The 21,523-nt window shown below is 38.4% G+C and overlaps 2 protein-coding genes across 4 annotated transcripts; both read right to left on the bottom strand.

Moving 5' to 3' along the window:
- Positions 1 to 52: 52 nt before the first annotated feature.
- On the bottom strand, positions 53 to 17,914 carry LOC132203073 (anoctamin-7-like). Of its 3 annotated transcripts, none has more exons than XM_059630531.1 (18): positions 17,748 to 17,914; positions 13,076 to 13,278; positions 11,534 to 11,821; positions 9,317 to 9,427; positions 6,216 to 6,242; positions 5,681 to 5,817; positions 3,896 to 4,064; positions 3,245 to 3,419; positions 2,941 to 3,198; positions 2,667 to 2,887; positions 2,414 to 2,609; positions 2,190 to 2,356; positions 2,002 to 2,130; positions 1,769 to 1,859; positions 1,499 to 1,704; positions 1,213 to 1,437; positions 1,021 to 1,152; positions 53 to 968 (listed from the first exon to the last, which is right to left on the bottom strand). In XM_059630531.1, exons 2-18 carry the CDS (start codon positions 13,274 to 13,276, stop codon positions 759 to 761), a joined length of 2,943 nt encoding a protein of 980 aa, XP_059486514.1. In that variant the 5' UTR covers positions 13,277 to 13,278; positions 17,748 to 17,914; the 3' UTR covers positions 53 to 758. The 3 variants fall into 3 exon arrangements, with proteins under 3 accessions (XP_059486514.1, XP_059486515.1, XP_059486516.1); XM_059630532.1 differs by having other exon boundaries at positions 6,216 to 6,239; XM_059630533.1 differs by lacking the exon at positions 6,216 to 6,242.
- A 1,142-nt stretch (positions 17,915 to 19,056) lies between these two features.
- Positions 19,057 to 21,496, bottom strand: LOC132203460 (actin-related protein 2/3 complex subunit 1A). The gene is made up of 6 exons (XM_059631264.1): positions 21,268 to 21,496; positions 21,124 to 21,194; positions 20,835 to 21,063; positions 20,228 to 20,432; positions 19,477 to 19,874; positions 19,057 to 19,418 (listed from the first exon to the last, which is right to left on the bottom strand). Exons 2-6 carry the CDS (start codon positions 21,188 to 21,190, stop codon positions 19,199 to 19,201), a joined length of 1,119 nt encoding a protein of 372 aa, XP_059487247.1. The 5' UTR covers positions 21,191 to 21,194; positions 21,268 to 21,496; the 3' UTR covers positions 19,057 to 19,198.
- Positions 21,497 to 21,523: the final 27 nt, after the last annotated feature.

Genomic DNA, 21,523 nt, shown 5'->3' with positions numbered 1-21,523 from the left:
TATGAAATAAATATTTTCATGAAAAATAAATATATAACTCAGAAGATGCTGTTTAAAAAAATTTATTGTGCCTGCAGATTTGTACAATCTCTTTTGCCAAGGCTCACAAGGCATTAATTTTTTTTGTAATAGTAAGATCAGTTATTACAGATAGTAGGGCTATACAATACAATATATGTATATTGAAAGTGGAAAAGTTCACGCATAGAAGAAAAAGCAGTTTTGCACAATGCAGTGTTAAATACGCATGAGAATCCATAGGATAGAAATGTTTGTATTTTGTCTACCATTGAAAGAGAATTTACAGCAAATGCTACTAATATATAAGAGTTCATTAAGAGATCTTAAGAATTTTTTTTCGGCGTTATTGTTGTTATTGTTTTTTTTTCTCACAATTTTGCTTTAGCAGACGCTTGAATTTTACAGCATACACTGCAAAATTCTTTTTTCATTAAAACTGAGATTTGGAAATGTTTGCACCAGGTAACGCATTAATTGGCCTGGACGTATCAAAATAATTTTCAATCACTTTTGAGTCTCACTAACTAATCACATAAAGGTTCGGCACTATTTCGGTCCAGCCGAAACTGGAGACGCCGCTGCTAGAGGTTGGTGCGGCCCTTGGTCGTCGTCACCTGACGAGAACCAACCTGCTGGACGCTCAAAGAGGTCCGTTTGTGCGCAGGCACCTGTACCTTGGACCTCGGAGGCACAGGTGGCGGAATTGGTGACCTCGACTTCTTCGAGGTCAACTGTTGTCATGTGACCGGTTGGTCAGCTTTCTCGTTGGTTTTAGGCGCCGGTGGGGGCGCCGCCTCTTCGGACTGCGAGTGCACCAAAACTGACGTTGGCGCTGAGAAGGTGTCGTCGGTGCTGCGTTCACCAAGGTCAGAGGTCAGGTCAAGGGCCATTCCACCGTTCGAGATTAACCCTTCGTCATCATCCGTCTCGCCCTTGAAAGCAGCCACCTGAAGTTAAGATTTATAAATATCATATTATTTTTTTTTTAAATTTTTAAACCTTTAAAATATTATCAGACTCCTGCAGAGCCTGCTTGGCTAGGTAGCGCTCCCTTTTGATTTTTAGCTCTAGGCTTTCAGGGATGTCAGGTACAAGGATGTCTATCAGTCGGCAAATGCCGAAAACTACGTGCTGTCAATATAAATTAAGGTAGTAATTTATTAAATAATTAAAATCTAATTTTATTCTTACCTCGAAGACAATGACGAAGGCAAATCTGACAGCAAGCAGGCGCCAGAAAAAGGGCGTATGGTTTCCATACTCGTCACGAAAGCCGCGGTATCGGCAAGGTTTCGAAAGGGTGCCATTGGGAGACAGGGCTAGAGTGAAGTTAATGTAGCCTTTTAAATCCCAGTCGTACTCGTACTGGTACATTAGTTTTGGTAGAAACTCGGATGTGAAGGCGATAAGGAAGCCCTGACGTGAAAATATTTATTATATCTATTTTTAAAGGTTTTTTTTTTTAAAGATTGCTCACATTACTGATGACGGCAAGATGCGCGAGCATGTGCAGAATTTTGCACCAAATTCCAATATTTTCTGCCCTCTCGGCCACCGTCCGTCTTGTTTCACAGACAAATTTTTGTGCATCCAGACGTATTTCAACCCAATTGTTCAACAATGCAAAAAGCGGCGCCAGAGGAAACGCGGCGACAAAAATTGTAATAAAGCCAAATTGCAAAACTAGTGAAATGAAAACAAAAATGTTAAAAATCTTAAAAAATTCCTTTTGAAAACTTAAACTCACCCATTTCAAGATATTCTTGAAAGAGGCCCTCATTTGTGATAAGCTGGAAGTCTTCGTCCCACCTATTTTTGTGCTTCTTGGAAATTTTCACCTGCAAATATGCAATAAGATTAAACTCAACGATCAAATTTATGCAACCGGCTAAACACGCAGATCTTCCCGGTTGCATAACGTTCCAAAATAAAGGGGGCTCATGTGCAAAAGCAAGATGCTTATAAATTTCTTTAAATTACCCTTTTGTTCATCCACCAGGCTTTGAGTTTGGGAACGATGATCTCCTGCGCGTTGTTAATAATTTGCTTTCCAATCATGATAACGGCCAACTGCTGCGCCAACTCTATCAAACACCCACCGGCACTACACTGAAATTAACAATAAAAGAAATTTAGATTCCACTTGAAAAAAATTTATTTGCGCTTACGTCTTCATTGCGAAGGCGCATGATGTGCGAGTAGCTGCCGGGGTAGCCAACAAAGCGACCCTTGAAGAAGGCAATGTAGAAAATGGAAGAGTAGAAGTTGACAAATTGGAAAATAAACACCTTGAAGGTTAGGTTGTCGTCGAACTCGGTCTGTGTGCGATGCATTTCTGCCAAAGATTTTTTTTTTAATATTTATAAAAAAAAAACTGCTAGAAATAACAAACCCCACGTAGTGAGGCGGTAAGCGAGTTTCTCGTAGACGCGACTCATGGCCATGATGAGGATCAAGTTGACGACGGCGCCGGTCACATTGGCGATTGCTTGTGCTTGAGAGCGGAAAGTTTCATTTTGGAAAAGAGGGATGGACACCAGAACGCGGTAAATGATGACGGCCACAATGAAAATTACCACCAGGCTCATCTAAAATTCAAATTAAATAAAATTTAAAATTAATATAAAATTTTTCTCCTTGAATACCATTAAAAAAATTATTCCGATTCCGGCGGCGATTCGTTTTGTGCGCAGCGAACTGGGAAAAGACGGCTCGCGGATTCCAGTGACTGGATTTTTTTCTAGAAATGGAGCTCGAGCAGCGAACTCCGGTCTGGGCCGCTCCTCTTCCTCTTGGAAACCCATGCAGTCCCAGTGGTGAGACAAACTGGCCGACTTGCGCTTCCAGTACTCCAAGAATGTAACAGCTACGAAGGAAGTTTTTTAATTTTTGATTGAAGAGTAATTTTATTCAACAAACCCCAAAAGGAGACGAAGACGGCGTAAAAGACGGTGCCTGGATGGTCAAAAAGATATGCGAGTCTTGCGTAGCCGCACACGTCACTCAAGTCCCAGAATTTGCAGCCAATGTTCTCGTCGCACAAAGGACACATGCGGAACTGACCCTGGCTGTCGCAAACCTCGATGGCTGGCTGGCTAAGGTGAATGGTGAAGACGCCGTACATGAACACCAGAAGACCAACGATGGCCGCCGGAAGCAGCCAGCCAGTGTAAAAACCTAAATTAATATAAATATGCTTGATCAAAATTTTTGTTAACCTCACCAAGCCACGCAAAGTAGATGGCGATCTTTTCCCCAAAGTACTCTCTAATGTGGTCCAGAGGCTGATACTTGTACCACTTTCCCCATCGCGCCCAGTACTCGTAAAGCACTTGGCGTGCGTTTAATTTAGACGGATCTTTTAGCTCGGTCGCCCTGTTTTTTATTTCGTAAGGTCCCTGAGGAATTAATATTAAAGAATAACAACATGATGAAGAAAAATTATAATTGCCTTAATTAGGGATAAAACTTTTTGCAAAATTGCTGAAATGAAAAAGGAGACAACAGTGTCAGAAAAGGTAGATTATGGGACTTTTTGCGTTTAAGGTGGAATTTAATTAGTGGCGCTGGCATTAATCACACACACGTACACGAGCGCACAGGGGCAATTATTTTGTTAGTAAACGAAACAGCGGCTTACGAGGGAGGGAGACAAAAAGCTCACTGGAATTCTGCCGGCACACTAAAGGTTATAATCGCCGAAAATCGATATTTCCGTTCCGCTGTGCCGCAACTTTAAAAATTAGTTCATTTATACTTTGAGCAATAAAACAAAACGGTATCTCCAATTTGTAAGTAAAACAAAATAAATTTTGACTTCAAAGCTTGCAATCGGAAAGTTATATTCAAATATTAGATAATTGTGTATATTTACGTCATGTAATGGAAAAGCAGCTGAAAAAACACCTTCTTCGACAAGCCGATCGACGCCGACCTCACCCTTTTTCTTCTTGCCGAAAACAGCCGTGCTGAGAATTTCAAAGAGAATGCGGCTCCTCTGCACGTTTGTGAAGTAAGAGGCACGGTTGGCATGGCCTAGGAATCTATAATTAATCAGATATGATAAGTGTCAATATTATATGGATCAGTAGGAATTAAAAAAAAACTTTTTATTTAACGGCGAAAATATTTTTTTGAATGACTCATACAAACTGAAAATATATTACTTATTAAAACGCTATAGCTCTGAATTGTTAAGAAGTTCCAAAGTAAATATGGTAAATATTATTCAATTTTTTCTTGAATTAAATAATCTTGATTTTTAATCACATTTTGTTTAAGAATTTGCAAGTCAAGAAATTTACTCTAATTTAATTTTAATTTATCTTTGAGAGAACTTTTAATTATTTTATTTTTATCTTTAGTACTGAATTAATGGCGAGGATTTGAGAAGCTCTGCGCGATTGAGTGTCGCGCCACGATTAATTGAAAGTGTCATGGTGCAATTAAAACTGCAAAGCACGTGCCCGACGATACAACAATACAGCAGAAGGGTTGCGCGGGCACCGTAATTGGCTCGTAAATTCGGCGGGCGCACGAGCGGGAAGCAATCGAGGCACGTTTTCTGTTGCTGTTTGTATTGAATCACAGCTAGTGAAAAAGCGCTTTCGCAGCAAACATACATATTGTGAGCAATATATCGATCGAGGGCAAATATTTGCCATCTCATCCATCGAAAGCCACTCCTCGATCGGAACTATCGGAAGGATAGGCATTAAAAGCTTATTTCAGAAGTTCAATAGCCAAATTGGTTTTCTAAAGGACCTGAGAATTTTGTCAAAATTGCATGGTTGAGACTGAGACATCAAAGGATTTTGGAATTTTACATTTGAAACGGTTTTTGTCAACTTATTGTTAGATGACTCTTGATTATAATAAATTTGACTTAAATACTAGGATAATTCAACTTAAAATGTTATTTATATTTACAATAATTCTTTTTTAATAAAAACATCCACCAAACTGAAAACTGAACCTACTTTTTTGAGGAGAAAGTTAATTTATTTTAGTTACAATTGTGTTTATTAATGTATATTTTATTGAATAAAAATATTTAAAACCCACATAATATATTTTACATGTGGCTTAAATACAGAAGTTTGAAACGATTTAAATTTAAAGGAAAACAAGACAAATAGACGCTTTCTCTGCTAACAATAACGTGGACTAAAATGTAAGAAATCTAAATTATTTTCTGTAAATATTAATTTGTTAAAAATAACAATGTCCTAAACATCTTTGATATTGTTACTCGAAGTTCTTAAGGAATTTAGAAGCTTTTCTTTCACTGAAAATTTTTTTTTCGAGAGTAAATAGGGCCTACAGAGTTTATAAATAGATCGAGCTAATAATATTAAGTTTTAATGAGATTGGTGACAATTGAAAATGGGAGCAGTAGTGGATCGTAATCTCGTTGCGCCGACCAGCGACAAAGCCCGCTTTTGTTTTGTGAGTGTTGCTGTTTGGTATAATCTTCGCGCGCGCTCATACATTTAGAGTGAATGCAAATTAGCTGTTGACCGAATTCCCTCCCTGACGCTGAAAATAGCCCGCCGAAACGATCCGTGCAATTTCGATTCATCCATTTCATCCCATAAATGACGTCACATGGCAGACTGATCGAGTTGACGCCAACAATAATGGGAAAAAAATTACTCACTTTTCGATTTTGGACTTTCTGAAGGGACACGTGTAGTAGTCGAGAGGCTTGTTGGGCACGTCTTCGTACATGATGTTGGGCAGCCGCAGAATTTTCAGCAGCTGCTGCGACCAGTTGACCGACGGATTGGGGTGGGCCTGCCAAATTAGGGTTCAGCCGTAATTATTAAAATTATTTTTTTTTCTAAAAAAAAGAAGTTTTATTATTTGATAATAAAAAATCGGATTTATTTCGCTTCTAGGTATCTAAAAAGTTCTAATTTTGCAAGATTTTCATGCCTGTAAAAATTTTGAAATTATTTCTAATACAAAACTGGGCACGAGAGAGAAAGGAAAGGATTAAGATAGCAGTCTAGGTTGACTACATTTATAAGGCAAAGGTGGCAAGCAGGCTCAAATGGGCAGCTGAGAAGCATCGATTTTTGCACACAAGACAAGTAAGTGTCGTGGTGGCTGGTGTGAGAGAGAAAGTGCCGTTGGCTACTTTAGAATCGAGGGGTATATTCATGAAGAAAAGCATCAGCTACGTGACTCACCTCCTCGGACGTATTGGACCGTTTCTGCTTTGGGGTGCATTCAGTGAAAGATAAAAGAGTCAAAAGAAGAAGAGCTGCAGACGAGTCGATTGTGGTTGTAAAAAACGCAAGGAAAAAAGACATCCACAAACACTCGAACACCAAATGAGAGCCATTTTTTGAAGCAGCACAATCGGCCACGAAATCTCGGAACTCATTCACTCTGATGGGGAAAGAGAGGAAGGAGTTCTTTTTGCACGCAATCGTGCCAATTCAAATTCTCGTCAAGCAACAATGAAAGCGGAGATGGGACTGTTTTTTGTTTCCTGAGATTTCAGGATTTGTTTCCGCTGCTGCTGGCAAATCACATTCTTTCTGCATCATGTATATGAGATGAGAATGAATCTCCCTTTTAAAGGAGGTGCCGTTTTTGTTGGTGTGAAATTTATTTGTTCGCAAGCACAGCAAGAGCGGGTCGAGAACACCTAAACACTTCAGCTTGCAAGTAAATGAAGAATAATGCGGCTTCCTTCAACGCAGTGTTTTATAAAAAGGAGAGCAGCAGCGCGATCAATGTACCTGCATCGCGAGTGCGCCAAATGAAAACAAACAGCACTTTTCATTCTGCATGTTTGAAAGTTGCGCATTAAAAATCTTATAATGTCTTACCAAGAAAAAAACCTCTGATTTGAAATTTAACAAAGAAATTAAAAAAAAAAAATATATATATTAAGAAGAAGGAAAAAGTGTTTGAAGTTAAATACTGATTGCAGAAGATGAGTTATTGTATTATTTAAATTATGTTGAAGGTCACTGCGACGGATGAGGTATTTTATAACTCCGAAGTTACAGCAAAATTCTTGCTACTGGTCTGCTACTGGTGTGGTGCCGTTTGATCTGTCAAAATTCCTTTTTTCAAACAAAAATTTATTTTCAAAACTGAATGTAAATGATGCGACAATTTAACAGGAAAAATGTAGAATTTAAAGCTAAATTTTTTTAAATCATAAAATTGTAAAATATTTTTAGTCCAGCCAAAATACGAGTTGCGGCCTTGGCGTTGTGCTAATTGCCCTTTGGTGTCAACTTTGGTGGCTTCCCGCGAGTGAGCGCATATTTAATATTTCATATCTGTTGCGGCGGGACACGGCGGTCTGCAGTCTCCACTTTTTATCTCACGAGCGCAGCAACACGCGTGCGGTTGCTCGCTTTCTCTGCAGACGATAAAATATTTCGCCCTCGCTTGCCAGTCGCGCTTTTGTAGCGCATAATTCGCCGAAACTAAAACAGCCGGCCATAAAACGAACGAACGGGTAATCGAGGATTTATGCGTCTGCGAACGCAGCTTCCCAGTTGAAATAAGGCCAACTATGCTAATCCCTAGAGAGTGTTTCGTCGCTTGCAAATGTTGTGCGAAAAATAATGGTGGCGTGACCAGAATTGCGAAATGGAAACACTTTCTATTAAATTGAAAGGTCTTGTCTGCAATTAATTTTTTAAATTTTTATAAAAAATATGAATGAAAAAAATCCATAAATAAAATAAATAAGTGAAAAAATAGCACCAACGTGATCTTTCTATTTCATTATAATGCTAAAAAATAAATGTGGAAATACTTTGGAGTGATAGTTTATTGTTAAATTTGTAAAAATTACATTTCCAACAATATTTTTGATGCGTTAGAAAAATATTTTTACAGATAGTAAAAAAATTGTTGATAAAGAAATTACTTCTAAAAATAAATTCTGTTAAATTTTTGCACAAATTTTTATTCTAATAATGAAATAATTTATTTTTAACATATTTATTTTTACCCAATGGCACGACATTTAGAGGTGGTCAATTTTGATGAAAGAGAAAAGGGATCAAATTAATTCAACTTCTTTCATAGGCCTCTGCACCTTTTTATTAATATTTGCTGTCAAACTTTTTTCATCAGCGGAAGGAAATTGAGCTTGAATCAGTTTCGCGGCAACAGGCGAATTTCTAACTTTCTTGCTCACCGCCGATCGTCATTTGAACGCAATCGAACGTGAAGCCAAGATAACGTTTTCGTTATTAACCCAATCGCCGGGAAAAATGGGACGGAAAACTGAAGCGAAATTATTTTTCTCCCGGTTTGCGCTGCAATGCAACAAAACAAGCGTCTTTGCGACGGGCGAGCGCAAAAATGAAATCGTAAATTCATGATTGCCCTTCTCGGAGGCTAATTTGCATGCCGGCTGCGAAATGGAAAAAAGAAATACGCGCTGCACACGCTGAGCAGCTTATCTTGATGCTCTGGGTGAAAAAGGAAAGCAGAGACGCCGGATCGAGTTCAACAAAGCAGCAGACGCTTTGTTGAAAAAGGGATTGAGCAGCAGACGTTGCGCATATTTGAATTCATGAATTGGTGCGGTACGTCTTGATTTGCATTTCAGAGTACTTTCAATTTCCAACAAAGTTCAAGGATTTGGTGATTGTAAGATTTACTGCAGTTTATTCGATAAAAGTTCTATATGGTTTATATTCAGCCACAGGAATTTATTTTTTCACATTTGCATCATTTTTTTTTAACATAACCAGAACATAACTGCAAAAATAATAAACTTGAATTTTTTTACTAAAAACCATTTTATTTCAAAGTATGTTTTCAAATATTTATTTGAATATAAAACTAAAATTTTTATTGTATAAGTGGCATGAGTATTATTTATTGAAATAAGTAGAAATAAATAAATTATGCATTCGCAAAATAGTGCTCATTTCAAATTCAACTTTGTTAGTGGACTCGTTGAAATTGATGAATAAAAGAAGCCAATACAGCGTGATAACTTTGGAAGCAGAACAGATCAGCAGAAGCGGAAAAGTTTGATAAGAATAGTGATGAAGGCAGAAAAGAAAAGACATTCGCGCGGCGTGATTGCAAACTCCTTCCCTCCACGAGAGATGAACTTCTACCCATTGTACCTACGATACATACACACATTCACATTATACATATTTCGCCCTCTCATGGGAACAGCAAATTGTGTGTTACAATGGAAACGGTTCAAACACAACAAACACCCGTTTCGTTCATTCATACTTCAAAGAGTGCAGTCTGAAGCTCAACAAATTAACTCTAGGCAAACTGAACTGACCTGCAGGGGCGCTCGCATGTTGAGTTCCTCGGCGTAGTGGCACAACACGGGCCACGGGGCGTGTAGCTTGATGAAGCACAGCACCTTCCGACCGCTCGCCTCCACAACCTCCTGCAACGCGCGCAAATGCATTTGTCAGTCGGGCTCAACGTGCCATGAACATTATTGCAATATGCCATTTTTATTATAATTGATTTTGCAATCGTAGAAAAAAAACTTGACTGTGAGATCGTCCTTGCAATATGTGGGTTACAAGGGCAAAATCTGGTATAGTGGAGGCTTTCCGTCGCAAATCTTCATTAAATCGATAGCTTTATGGGATTTGGCGTCAGTTTGTTGCGAAAAAGCGCACCCCATGCTGTGATGATCGGAAAATATCACCAGGCTCTGGATTTGCGCCAGAAAATTTTTGGTGAACGTAATGGATATTGACGTTGCCACAAAATGATATTAAAATAAAAAGTGACGAATTTCTATGGAATCAATAATTTTAATCTTTTTTTTCGCAAGTTCGATTTTCCATTGTAAATGTTTGTTTTTTCACCATTCAACAAGATGAAAACATCAGGAGAAACGAACTGAATTCGACGTTTAGCTCAATTTGAGGAACAGTCATGTCCTCACGCAATTCCGTCACATCCCCGGTAATCAAATGAGTTCATGGACGCCGTGTTACTCTCTAGTGACACATTAATCTAATAAAAAGACATCCTGAGTGACGGGAAGTTGCTTTTTATCTCGCGTTGAGGGCGACTGCTTGCTCTTTTTGCGCTCTCCGTTTCCTCGCCAGCACACCATCCCTGTTCACATTTTTGCGGAGCAAAAAAAGGAAAAGTTTGCTCGACGTAGATAGTGCTTTTTATCAGACCGTCGCGTGTCCAAAATTTACATTGCAAATTTTAACAGACTCTCTCCTAAACTCTGTATAAAAGCAGGAAATTAAATTTTTTTCATCAAATTTGTATCCATAAATTTTATAGCGAAAAAGGGATAAATTTTTTTAGATAAGATTTTGACTGAAACTTCAAATTGTACAGAGCAAATCGAATCAAGTGGGACGTGTGTGCTGGAAAATTCGCCAAGGGTCATTAGTTTTGCTTCGGAAGACAGTGGAGCACGTTTCTCTTCTCAGCAGCTCGCACCTTTCTCAAGTTCTTGATGGTGTTTCTGTCTCAGAGAAAAAGCATCCGAGGCAGTGCACGCGCTGAATAGTGATGATAGTAATTCGCAGCCGCCGTCGGCAACAGAAGCAGATCTGCTGCAGTTTTATCGGCCGACCATACTGGATGAGCGGTTTTATGGCCTGGCGCGAGATTAAACCGACTGCGGAGAAACCCACACGACGTTTAATTAGTGACAACGACCGCAATTTATTTTCTTTCCATTCTCGAGGCAATATACTTATTTTCGTTTTCCTCTTGGTCGTGAGTGGCTCAATTATTTTCAGTATATAAAATTTAAATCAAAATGATAGAAGATACACAAGAGAGAATGAATTAAATTTTTATCGAAGGAAATAAAAAAAAAACAATAAAAATCTATTAATAATTATAATGCCTCAATAGCTTCAAATTGATTATGAGCCCTAATAAGAAGAAGAATTAAATAAAACATTACTATAAATCAGTTAAATTAGTTTTGAAAAAATACTTTTTATGATTCCATTTCATATGAAATTTTCTTATATATCCATGAAATTATCTGTACATGTCTGCAATAGTCCAAAACATATGGTGGATCACCGTGTAAATTTGTCAAGTAATGAAATGAACAGGCTGAAAAAAATAAAAAAGTTCCCTCAATCATATTGCCTGCATTTTAAAAGAAAATCTGTTTTTACAGGTTTGTCAACTGCACATCTATTTTACTGTTTTTTTTTCAGTAATTTAAAAAAATTCTCGCCAAATTGAGATCAAGAAGATTTCACTTTGATGATGTAACTTATGAAGTTTTATGCAGTACGGTTTCAAAGTTCAAATCAAAGCCTAATTACTCTGTGATTTTTGCATCACACAGCACTCTGGTCCTTCGAAGAGCAACGTTGACCCAATTTCCACCCTTTCTCTTCCTTCCGACCCATCGCACAGTCATATGTGAAAGTATGCAACCTGTATGGGCAGCCGGGACGCGCCGGTTGCCTAACTGCACTCGAGCGACTCGTCGGGCACATTATAATTGTCACGCCAGACGGAATAATAGAGCGAGACAATAACCTACCTCCTCCATATCTAGGCCGACCCTCTTCAAGTTAGCCATGAAGCGTTGGCGCCAAGTTTCGTGTTTGCCCGAGCGACGGCCACCGCCGCTGATGGGCACGCTGGCCGCCCCGGCCGCCATGGCGGCCGCTCTGGCCATCGCACTCTCCTCGAACACAAGCATGAAGTCGATTTTGCGCTGCCCGTCCTTGAAGTAGGTGGCCTGGTCAGGTGTTGGGCCGGACGTGGATGGCACGCAGATGTCCTCCGGAGGACCGTCGATGTCCGATTCGTCCTCCTCCTCCTCATCCTGCAGCAAAAAAAATAAATCATTTTGACGGAGGGTGCGTTGGTTTTACTGCCGGATTGAAAAAAGGCCTGCAGGGTTTCCTCGGGGAGGGGAAATTACTGCAAATTCCAGCTGTGACACGGAAACGAAACATTTTGTCCAGACGCCCTTTTACAGTTAATAACGTGTTCGCCGACTTGCACGTACGCACGGAGCACTCAAGCAAACCAAGTTGCGCAAACTTTTTGCCGACTGTTACTAATAGGCCATTTTGCTGGTCCTGCCCTAGCGCAGAAGCGTGTCGGCAGAAGCTATTTAGCAGAGAGGCAGACAAGGCGGTTCCACCCAACACTCAAAATGGCTTGTTCTATCAAAAAATATAAATGTACAAGAACATTTAATAATTCAAAGTTTTTAATAAGTGTTTCAAGTTATCAGTTTCCGAACCTAAAACAAACAAAAAACACTAAAATCATAAAATCCTTCAAATTTTTATTTTCCATAATAATTTTCCTTGCTCAAGGATTTTTGTGATTTACTTTGATAACAATTTTATAATATCAATAATAGAAGTCAATTTAGATATACATGTATTTAATTGCAGAATCCAGCTTTATACATAGTGAAACTAGAGAAAATGTTTTCTGAATTCCCTTGAACCTATTTTCTTTATCTATAACAGCTCCAACCCCTTTTCTATAAGCAAAAACATTTTGTTTCTTGGATTTTTATTTTTCAAAATTTCAAATAATTGCAAGAGTATTTGAAATGACGAGAAGCAAAATTGTTTTGAAAAAATTTGAAGTAGATTATTTATGCAAAATATAGTATTTCCTAGATTTCGTAAAACTCAAAAGCATAATCTCAAAGTTTTGTGATCTGAGCCCAATCAAGCAAATTACTTTGGAGCCGCTGCGTCGGTTTTATGTATGGCACTGTGGGCGCCAAGGGAATCAATACAAGAATGCAGAGGAGTTGAGAATGCGAGTGTGTGCGTATATGTATTATTCGGTCGGTAGGTGGGCAGGGCGCCGCATAAACACACACACACACACGCGGCGGGTCATTTCCATTCGGGATAGCACCAACAGTTGCTTACGTGACCAGAGGCAATTACGCTCTCGGGGCCACTGAAATTTACATCGACGGAGGAAAATCGGCAGCTGCCGCAATCACAGCACGCGAAAAGTTAACCAGATTGCAGCGAAACTCTTCCCTGCTGTCACCAGCTGAGATTTGCCATGGCAATAAAATATATTTAAAAAAATCACTCGCCTGCACGAGGATTTTCGCGTGCTCTTGGGGGCTCCGGTCGTCATCGCCAAACTCAGACTCCTCAACGGAATGGCTTGGTTGGCGCCGCCGTTCGGTTCCGTCCGCTGAAGAGTTGATGCTGCCGTAACTACGGTCGTACTCGCGGCCACCGTGCAGCTCGTACCGCTCGGCTCGCTGAGGCGGCGGTCCTTCCGAAGCCATGCCTAAAATAAAAAACATTTCTATGATTTGAAGAACTCGATTTGAGAAATTAAATTTTTTAAGCTGGAAAATAACCTTAAAATTCTTTCACGTGCATTTTCCTGGTGACAGATTTAATATGAAAATAATTATGCATCAAAATGCTTTTGATCCAAAATATATTTAACATCTTTTGATTGGCGTGTAATATTTGAATCTTACACTAAAAAGTTTTTCATGTTATAAGAAATTAAATTTTTTTAAATAATTTATTTTACATTACTTTATTGTTAATACCGTTAATACAATATTTTAACACCGTTAAAGAAAATTTTATTTTTTATTAAAAAAAGTTTGATTTTTGTTAGTTACATTTGACTTTAAAATTTTAATTCAAATAAACTAATTTTTTGTTACGATTCTATAATTATTTAAATTTTGTAAGGTAATAAAATGACTGGAATATTTTTCATTGCAAAGTTCATAAAATATGCGCATTCCAGTCTTTAAATAAAATTTAGCAGAACACGCCCATGCGTTTTAATAAACAGTTTTCCTTGTTGTCCACTAGTTTTATTTTAATTAAAATGAAGAGTATTCTTGGTTTTAATTATTTACCTCCCCACTACAATTTCCATTATTTTCCTTTGCGACAAAACTTTTCTCTATCGATGCCAACTGCGTCTTCCGCGCACAGCAAAAGTGCAGAATCAACAGCGTTCCCTGCGCACTTTTGCTGCAGGCCCATTAACCAGCCTGGCAAACGTCCAGAGTTTCGTTATTTCTCTTCCGCCAATTGTTTCGATTGCGACCAAGATTTTTTTCTAATTTGAATAAAAGCGTGTTTGCTTTTCTCTTGAAAAATCGTGCGTTTTCACGGGGGTGAAGGTGATCGCGTGCCGGAAAGGAAAAGAGAAATTATTGCATGTACTACAGAGGCCGCGGGTTTAGCGCCGGTGAATGGAGTGAGGCGGTGGAAAAAGGCGCTGGCAATAAATAGCCTTGTTTTTCCGCGCCGTTTATTTTTCACTCTTGATGTTCTCCTTCTCTTTGCTTCTTTCACAGCTGCGGCCGTCTGCTTATTTGAACAAAAATCGCTCCTTTTTGAAAAAAAGAAGTGAAAGCGAAATTCGATTTCTATCGTTCAGGGGGTAACGAAACGCGACTGGCTGCGTCACTTGTCATAAAATATCGATCCCCGGCGGCGCGTTCCTCCTCTCTCCTTGCTTTATTTTGTTGTATTATATATTTTTCGTGCAAACAGCGAGTGCCAAATTTTAGCAAGAGAGCGAATTTGCTGCAGTCAAGAGTCTTGAACTTTCCTTCCTCTGGGGAAAATGCCAAATTTTCCATTAATAAACCCGGCTCTTAATGTCACCAAACCAGAGTCTACGGAGCGCGAAATTGCAAAATCATCTGAACGACAAGTTTCCTTATAAAGAGTTAATAAGGGTGGTGAAGTAATATTCATTAATTTTTACATACGTCCATAATATAAAATAAAAATCCTAGTTGTAATTTGGAACGACGAAAGTAAGTTCGCAACATCTTTTCATTGACAATGCAAAAAATGTTTTAATATTAATCATATTAATAATAATTAAAAATTGTAGATAGAATATGAAGATGAACATTGACTTTAATTTCTTTTTAGAGACTACAGACATCCATCTTTGGTGCGTCTAGGAAAAGAGCGCTTTTAAATAAGATAGCCATGCAGTGCAGGAGAGAAATTTAAAAATATAAGAACTAAAAAAGTGGAGCTTCCAACATTATCACTGAAATTTTCTGAACCTTTTACCATGAGAAAAATTTAAATATTTTATGTCGACTGACCTATAGGTTTCATTTTGCCATCTTGATTGGGGTGATATGAAGCTGATTTGGTGAAATTTTTTATCAAATTTTGGTCAAGCTAGAAAATATTATTTTCAAATATTCCCACATAAGAAAAGATTTTAATTATTTAAAAATTCAGCTCTCCCAATGACTTAAATTATTTTTCCTATTACTCCTAATAACTGAAATCTACAAACCAATGTGTAGACAAAAATTACCATCAAAATTAATAGAGCATTTTTTTTTTTTTTTTATCAAAAGTCTCTCTCCTTTTTGTAGTTGTATGACATGGAGAATTCTCTATGCTACAGAAAAACTGCTTTGAACAAAGATAAAATAACCTTTCAAATTTTTCAGTCACGCATTTTCATGCGCCAAATAAACATAAAAAGAAAAAATTTTCTGAATATTTATGCACATTAAATTTTCTCCAGCTCGTTTGTCAGTCTTCTAGGATCAAGCTCTTTAAGAAAAAATTGTGTCAAATCCGTTTAGCCCTCTTTGCGCGCACGAAAATAAAAACTGTCATCCAATTAGGCGAGTTGGTCTTCGTATACTGGAAGCCCTTTTTAACCTGGCGGGAAAAGCAGTGACTTAGAGGCGGAGATTACTCGCGGATTATGAATAGTTTCGCCGTGGAGCCTTTCTCGAGGTGCAAAAATGTGTAACGAAGGAGACGCGACTTGCAATGCACAGAGCGCGGCGGCGATCAATACGTACCCGCGGCAGACGCGTTTTCCGTGCCGGCCGCTCCAGTTATCCCTTGCAGTGGGGTAGGCCCTTTGTGCACCCAAGGGAGCGAAAAAAGACGGCAATGGGATTATTTATATTGGCAATAATGTCAAAAGGGTTGTGTGACGAGAGAGGGCACAAATTTCGCTTTGAGCCTTAGTTAAAGACGCCGCCAAAGAAGCTCTAAAATTTTTTATTGCACTCGCTCAGTTTGAAAATCAATGGCTTCTTTTCATAGGATTTTCTTTCATCAGAAAACCAGGACATTTGAACCAATTGTTAAGAGCTCTGATTATTAATAAGCGGTCTTAATATTTAATTTGAAAAGTAATTATTTTTTAATTCATTTATTTCAATTTATTAAAGGCATCATAATTATTTTTATTTACCTATAATGGGTTAAATGTTTTTAAAATTGGTTTTGTCAGTAGAAGCAGAATATTACAACGGGATTCTTATGAAAAAGGTCAATATAGGCCCATATTTGATTGAATATTTTGAGCGAATAGTACAAATTATAATGGAAATTAAAGTTGAAATCTAAAAAATACTTCAGTTAACACAGTTTAAATAATTAGATTCAGTATTTTCCTACGCCTGATTATTTAATTTTTAAGTGAAAATAAAAAATTAATTAAATCAATAAAATGAAAAGTCATATATTTTGCATTTGAAATATATTTCCGAAAATTTTTGTTTGGCCTTTTGAACTTTCCATTTCCCAGAATAGATTTCCCTTTCAGATTGCCATGAATGCATGTACGCTTATGGAGCTACGTGGTATTCAATTGAAGCTGAATAGCTGCCACGCGCTGGAGGTGTTTCGTCTTCTCATCTTTCCATCTGCATGTTTAACAAGTCCGGTTTTGCGTTGGGCAAATTAGCGGGCGGCGTGTGTGCGCTTGAAGGCTCGTTTAATATTTGGTTGGGCGCATAAACGTTTCATGGATTTTGAAGAGCTGCGCGCTATGGCTCTGCCGGATTATTAGATTTCAAAGCACGCGGAAGACACAATTCAGAAGCCACTTGTAAACGCCGCAAAACTTTTTCGGGGTGTGTGTCTGCGTCATAGCAAAAGAAGCATCACCCGGGAGCTCTAACTCGCCAGAAAAATCCAATTGATTTTTAAGAGACTGAGCTTGGTTTTAGGTTGAAATTAATTCACAATTTCAAATGACGGTATAAAACGTTTGAAATAAAAGACTGTGTGCCCTGAATAAATGTATTGTAAATGTGTATTTATCTGCTTTTTGATTAAAATGAAAAATCACTGCTTTTTAAATGCAATGACGCCATCAGCAGTGTCCTGTTTTCACGATAAATGTATTCATATTATAGTTTGCTTGAAATCAACACGGTAATACAATTTAGTGTTCCATTATTTTGTTTTCTGTTGTGCATTAACCCTCGGGACATGTTTTTTTTTTATAAAAAGTTATAGTCCCGTTGAGGGAGTGTGTAATTAGTATTTTTTTTCCATCAGGGCGGTGGCGTTCTATTTTTATTGATGGTATCGCGACTGCATACATGAAACGTGAAACGCCGCGGAAAGGTGTTTCTGAGAGTTATTTCAAAATTTAAATTGAGTTATTCTTAAATCGGTCAACATATATCGACATATATAAAACGGACATATTTGTGTCAAACACAGTATGAAGCAATTATTATTATTTTTAAACATTTACTAACATCCACTTACATCAAGTTCATTATAATTTAATTGGGGCTATTTACCATATTTGTACGCTTGCTCAAATTTAATCTTCAATGGCGTGATGGGAAAATATAATTTTATGGCTTGATTTATAAAAATTTAGCTGAAAGCAACCTCAATAATATTCATAAGTTTTTCTCAACTAAACTAATTTGATTTCCTAAAAACGTATAAGACTTATTACTTTCATCAATACATATCACTTGCCTGACACGGCTTTCTCAGGCGCCGAGGCCAAGTGGTTGGGACTTCATTTCTGCAGATTTGTTCGCCCGTCGGATCTCAAGCGTGGCGGCAGAATAAACCAGCGCCAAAATGCGTCTGCCAAATGCCAGACCGCGACTGGACGGCTCCTCGACCGCCTGCAAAGCCTGCGTTGCTGCGACTAGTCCGGAGTGAGTGGACCGCTCACGACGCGCTGCAGAGCAAAGAGGCGCCCTCACCAAGCGCGCTCGCAATCTCCAGGAAAATAGTGAAACTTAAATAATTATTATATTTATAGAAGGCATACAATAGTTAAATAGTTTTCAATTGAAATTATTTAGTGTAAATTTGAGTAATTAAAAATTTGAATTTTTTTCATACTTTTTTTTTTAATTAAAAAAACTTACAGCATTTTTTTTAATATTAATTTAATCAATTTTTTTAATTCATTAAGTTCAATAAAGTATTATAAATAATGTTTTCCGCAAGCTATATCGTTATGTAATTTTATTAAAATCATTTTATAATATTCCATCGATAAATTTAATTAGAGAAGTTTTTGGAGGCGATATTAAGCGGTGTAAAATAATACACAATTTCATGAGACCAACATGAAATTGCGAGGTTGGTTGAACTACATGAAGAGCGCCAATTTTATTTAAATCAATGTTTTGATGTTTTGCAACTTAAAAACTAAGGAGTCGACGCAGTAAATGTGTTTTGCTGGCAGAGCGCGGCAAGTCAAATTACAAAAATCATTGCTCGATCATCGTTTAATAATTTTCTCAAAATAATTATTCCTGTTCAAACTAACGCCATCATCCAACAGAGGGTTTACCTCTAAGCTAATTTTATTATTAAACACACTATTTTTAATACAGGAAATGATAATAAGATGGGCTTATCTTTGTATAACCACATCCAGGCTCTGCTGCCCTGCTAAGAACCAATTATTATTTTCTCTTAAAAAATAAAAGAGCCATTGAAGTCAGTTTAGATCAGAGCTTCTGGTTTTGGCTACTTGCACTCTTGACACTTTTCAAGCAAAAAAGCCCAAAGAATAGACTTGCCAAAGTTTTCATAGCAGTAATTTTAATAAAAATAATCATTTATATTCTGGCTCGTTTTCTTTTTATTCAGATTTATTCTCTTTAAGAGTTCCAGTCTCGAAATAGGATTCGGAACAACATTTTATTATCTACAAACAGCAAAACTAAAATATTTCCAGCCTTGAATTATTAACAGCTTTGGTTATTTGCATGTTAATATTTAAAATATTAAAGGTTCTTCTTTTGCGTGCAAATAAAATAAGTTTTTAAATAGCACTCTGTTTAGTTTTATTGTTTAATAATTCGTGATCAATACTTAAAGGAAATGTGGCTAGACAGAACTGCTTTACGTAATAGAGTTACGGAAGTAGACAGGAATGAGCGTTAATTGTTTAAAGCCGTGATTCACTGGAGCCGCATATTCTGGATGGCGGACTCCAGGTTGTTGACGTCCCAGATGACCAACTGGCCGTCCAGCCCAGTGCTGCTGAACGTTTCGCACGCCTGCTTGGTGCCTTTGTGGATGCACATGCTTGTGATTGCGTTCTGGTGCACCGAGTCAAGCGAAGTGTCCGACGGCTCGATGCGCGCGTTCCGATCCAGCGACTGAAACTTCCTCATTGCACTGCAAAATTTTAGATTTTCAGAATTAAGGGTAACTTTTGTGTGTAAAAAAGTCTCACCTCAGCCCTCCGGCCTCCCTTTTTTTGTAAACGTCCAGTTTGCAGACGAGGACGAGTTGCCCGTCCGCAGTGACCTTGTACAGGTAGGGCGAGCAGTCGTGCCCTGCAACCACTAGCTTGTCAGGTGTAACCCACGTGACGGCCCTGAAGGGCAAGAATTGGGTCCTGAGACGGGTAGGCGGACGCTTTGGGTCTGCCACGGAAATCGAAGAGTCGTGAGAGACCCAGGCAACTCGGTTGCCGTCGGCCGAGAAGCTGACGGCGTGAACCCAGCCTCCCAAGCTGTTTCCTGGAGCTGGGAACTCGGCAATCAGGGCGCCTAGGGTGGAACGGCCGCCCCAAGCGTTTGCTTCGGGAGCTTTTTCGATATCTTTGATCAAGGCCGAAAAGAGACGGACCTATAAATACAAAAAATCCTTTGTTAAATTTAAATGTCAGAAAATCAGCAGTTTAAATTAATTCTTCTTTTCTATAAAATTAAAATACCGCAATTTGAAGTCGATCAATTTATTCATTTGGAATTTTCTTTCAGTAATTAGTTACTGTGAAGTATATATACATTTATATTGCTCTCTAAAGAGAATTACCAAAAGATGGTTTCAAAATTTACGTAACATTACCTTAAAAATATTAAATAAGAAAATTGCATTAACGAAAAAAAATGGATTTGCTATAGTGGTTCTTATTTTGCTTGAGTCAAAACAACATTGAAGGGTTTCGTTCTGGCGCAACACAATATTAAGTAACTTGCCTTGAAATCAGCCGATCCCGCCACGATGATTGCGTTGTTGGGATGCCAGTCAAGAGCCGTAACGGTGGACCTGATGGGCTTCTTGATGTGCTTCGACACCCACCAGTCGTTCTCCGACTCAAAGTAGCAAACAGAGATCAAGCGGGCACCACTGCCCACTGCAAATTTGTTCTCCAGCGGCGACCAGCGCACACAGGTCGCAGCTCTGCAATAAGAATCATTAAATATTATTTTAGATTTTTGGTAACAGGTCAACAAATTTGTCAAGCTGTATAATTAAAGAGCATCACGAAATTTGCCATCAAACTTATTGATACCTCAAAACATGTTAAATAAGATTTTTCCTCAAAATGAAAATTACCTTGTTCCATTTCAAAATTTATTCTTTATGAAAATTAAATTTGATTTTCAAGAAGCCATTCAATGCTATAAGCTATAATATAATTTATGGAAGTTGAATAAATTTATACATAAATCCGTTTTAATTAAGTTCAATAAAATTGTAGAATTCTTTAAAAGTACAAATCGGTTTAAAAATATTAAAATTTAAGAGATTTCATATAAATATATGTGTGTATATTTATGTTAGATTAAAGAAGCATCAAACCGATTAATCCTGAGAAGTACTAGGGTGGGCCTCCAGCGGCCATCATCACCCTGAGTCCAGACATAGGCGTTCCTATCAACAGCACAGGTAACCAATCGATTGGTCCGTGGTGCCCAGTCAATGCCCGTGACCCGCAGGTCATGCTGGTTCAGCACATCCTCGAGTCGCCACTCAATGTCTACGCGACGATAGACATGCACCTCGTTGTTGTTTGGAGAAAACGCCAGCCCTGCAGCAAAACATTATTTTTTTAGAGATTTGCAAAAAATTATCAATCAAGAGGCCTTACTGGTGCGGTCGTGGTTCCACGCGTGGCAGGTGATCGGATTCACTCCAAAACTGTGCGTCTCGACCATTTTTCTGCAAAAACAAGGCACCGCATGAGTCACAAGAAGGGTGCGGCGAGTCTAGAGCGTTTGGGCGAGAAACTCACCGGAGCAGGCAGATTTCAAGTAGGGAAAATGCTCAGGTCGCGGACTCTGGTCCGTCAACACGACCTCGGTGCCTCGGATGGGGACTTAATGTAGGGGAACTGCTGATTCTTGCGTCTGCAATTTTCAAACCTTCCGGGTTGTCGCCAGAAGAATGGAAATTAGTTTAGTGCAATCTGTCAAACACCAAGTGGGTCTCCTTGAAGTGGGTGGTGGCTGCTGGTCAGGCCAGGCTGGTGATCGGGGTGGGGGGTCTTT

The sequence above is a fragment of the Neocloeon triangulifer genome, unplaced genomic scaffold (genome assembly GCF_031216515.1).
Source record: "Neocloeon triangulifer isolate White Clay Creek 2 clone unplaced genomic scaffold, ASM3121651v1 ptg000017l, whole genome shotgun sequence".
In the NCBI taxonomy this organism is placed as follows: domain Eukaryota; kingdom Metazoa; phylum Arthropoda; class Insecta; order Ephemeroptera; family Baetidae; genus Neocloeon; species Neocloeon triangulifer.
This window is presented reverse-complemented; position numbering and strand designations above follow the sequence as displayed.

What these genes read in the sequence shown, in the direction of transcription:
- LOC132203460 (XM_059631264.1), bottom strand. Translation starts at nt 21,190, where the DNA reads ATGGTCGAGACGCACAGTTTTGGAGTGAATCCGATCACCTGCCACGCG. An exon ending in GTGGAACCACGACCGCACCA is followed by an intron (nt 21,064 to 21,123) that starts GTAAGGCCTCTT and finishes GTTTTGCTGCAG; the next exon opens with GGCTGGCGTTTTCTCCAAAC. An exon ending in AGGGAGGCCGGAGGGCTGAG is followed by an intron (nt 19,419 to 19,476) that starts GTGAGACTTTTT and finishes AAAATTTTGCAG; the next exon opens with TGCAATGAGGAAGTTTCAGT.
- LOC132203073 (XM_059630531.1), bottom strand. Translation starts at nt 13,276, where the DNA reads ATGGCTTCGGAAGGACCGCCGCCTCAGCGAGCCGAGCGGTACGAGCTG. An exon ending in CCTGGTGGATGAACAAAAGG is followed by an intron (nt 1,860 to 2,001) that starts GTAATTTAAAGA and finishes GCATATTTGCAG; the next exon opens with GTGAAAATTTCCAAGAAGCA. An exon ending in CCTTCGTCATTGTCTTCGAG is followed by an intron (nt 1,153 to 1,212) that starts GTAAGAATAAAA and finishes TTATATTGACAG; the next exon opens with CACGTAGTTTTCGGCATTTG.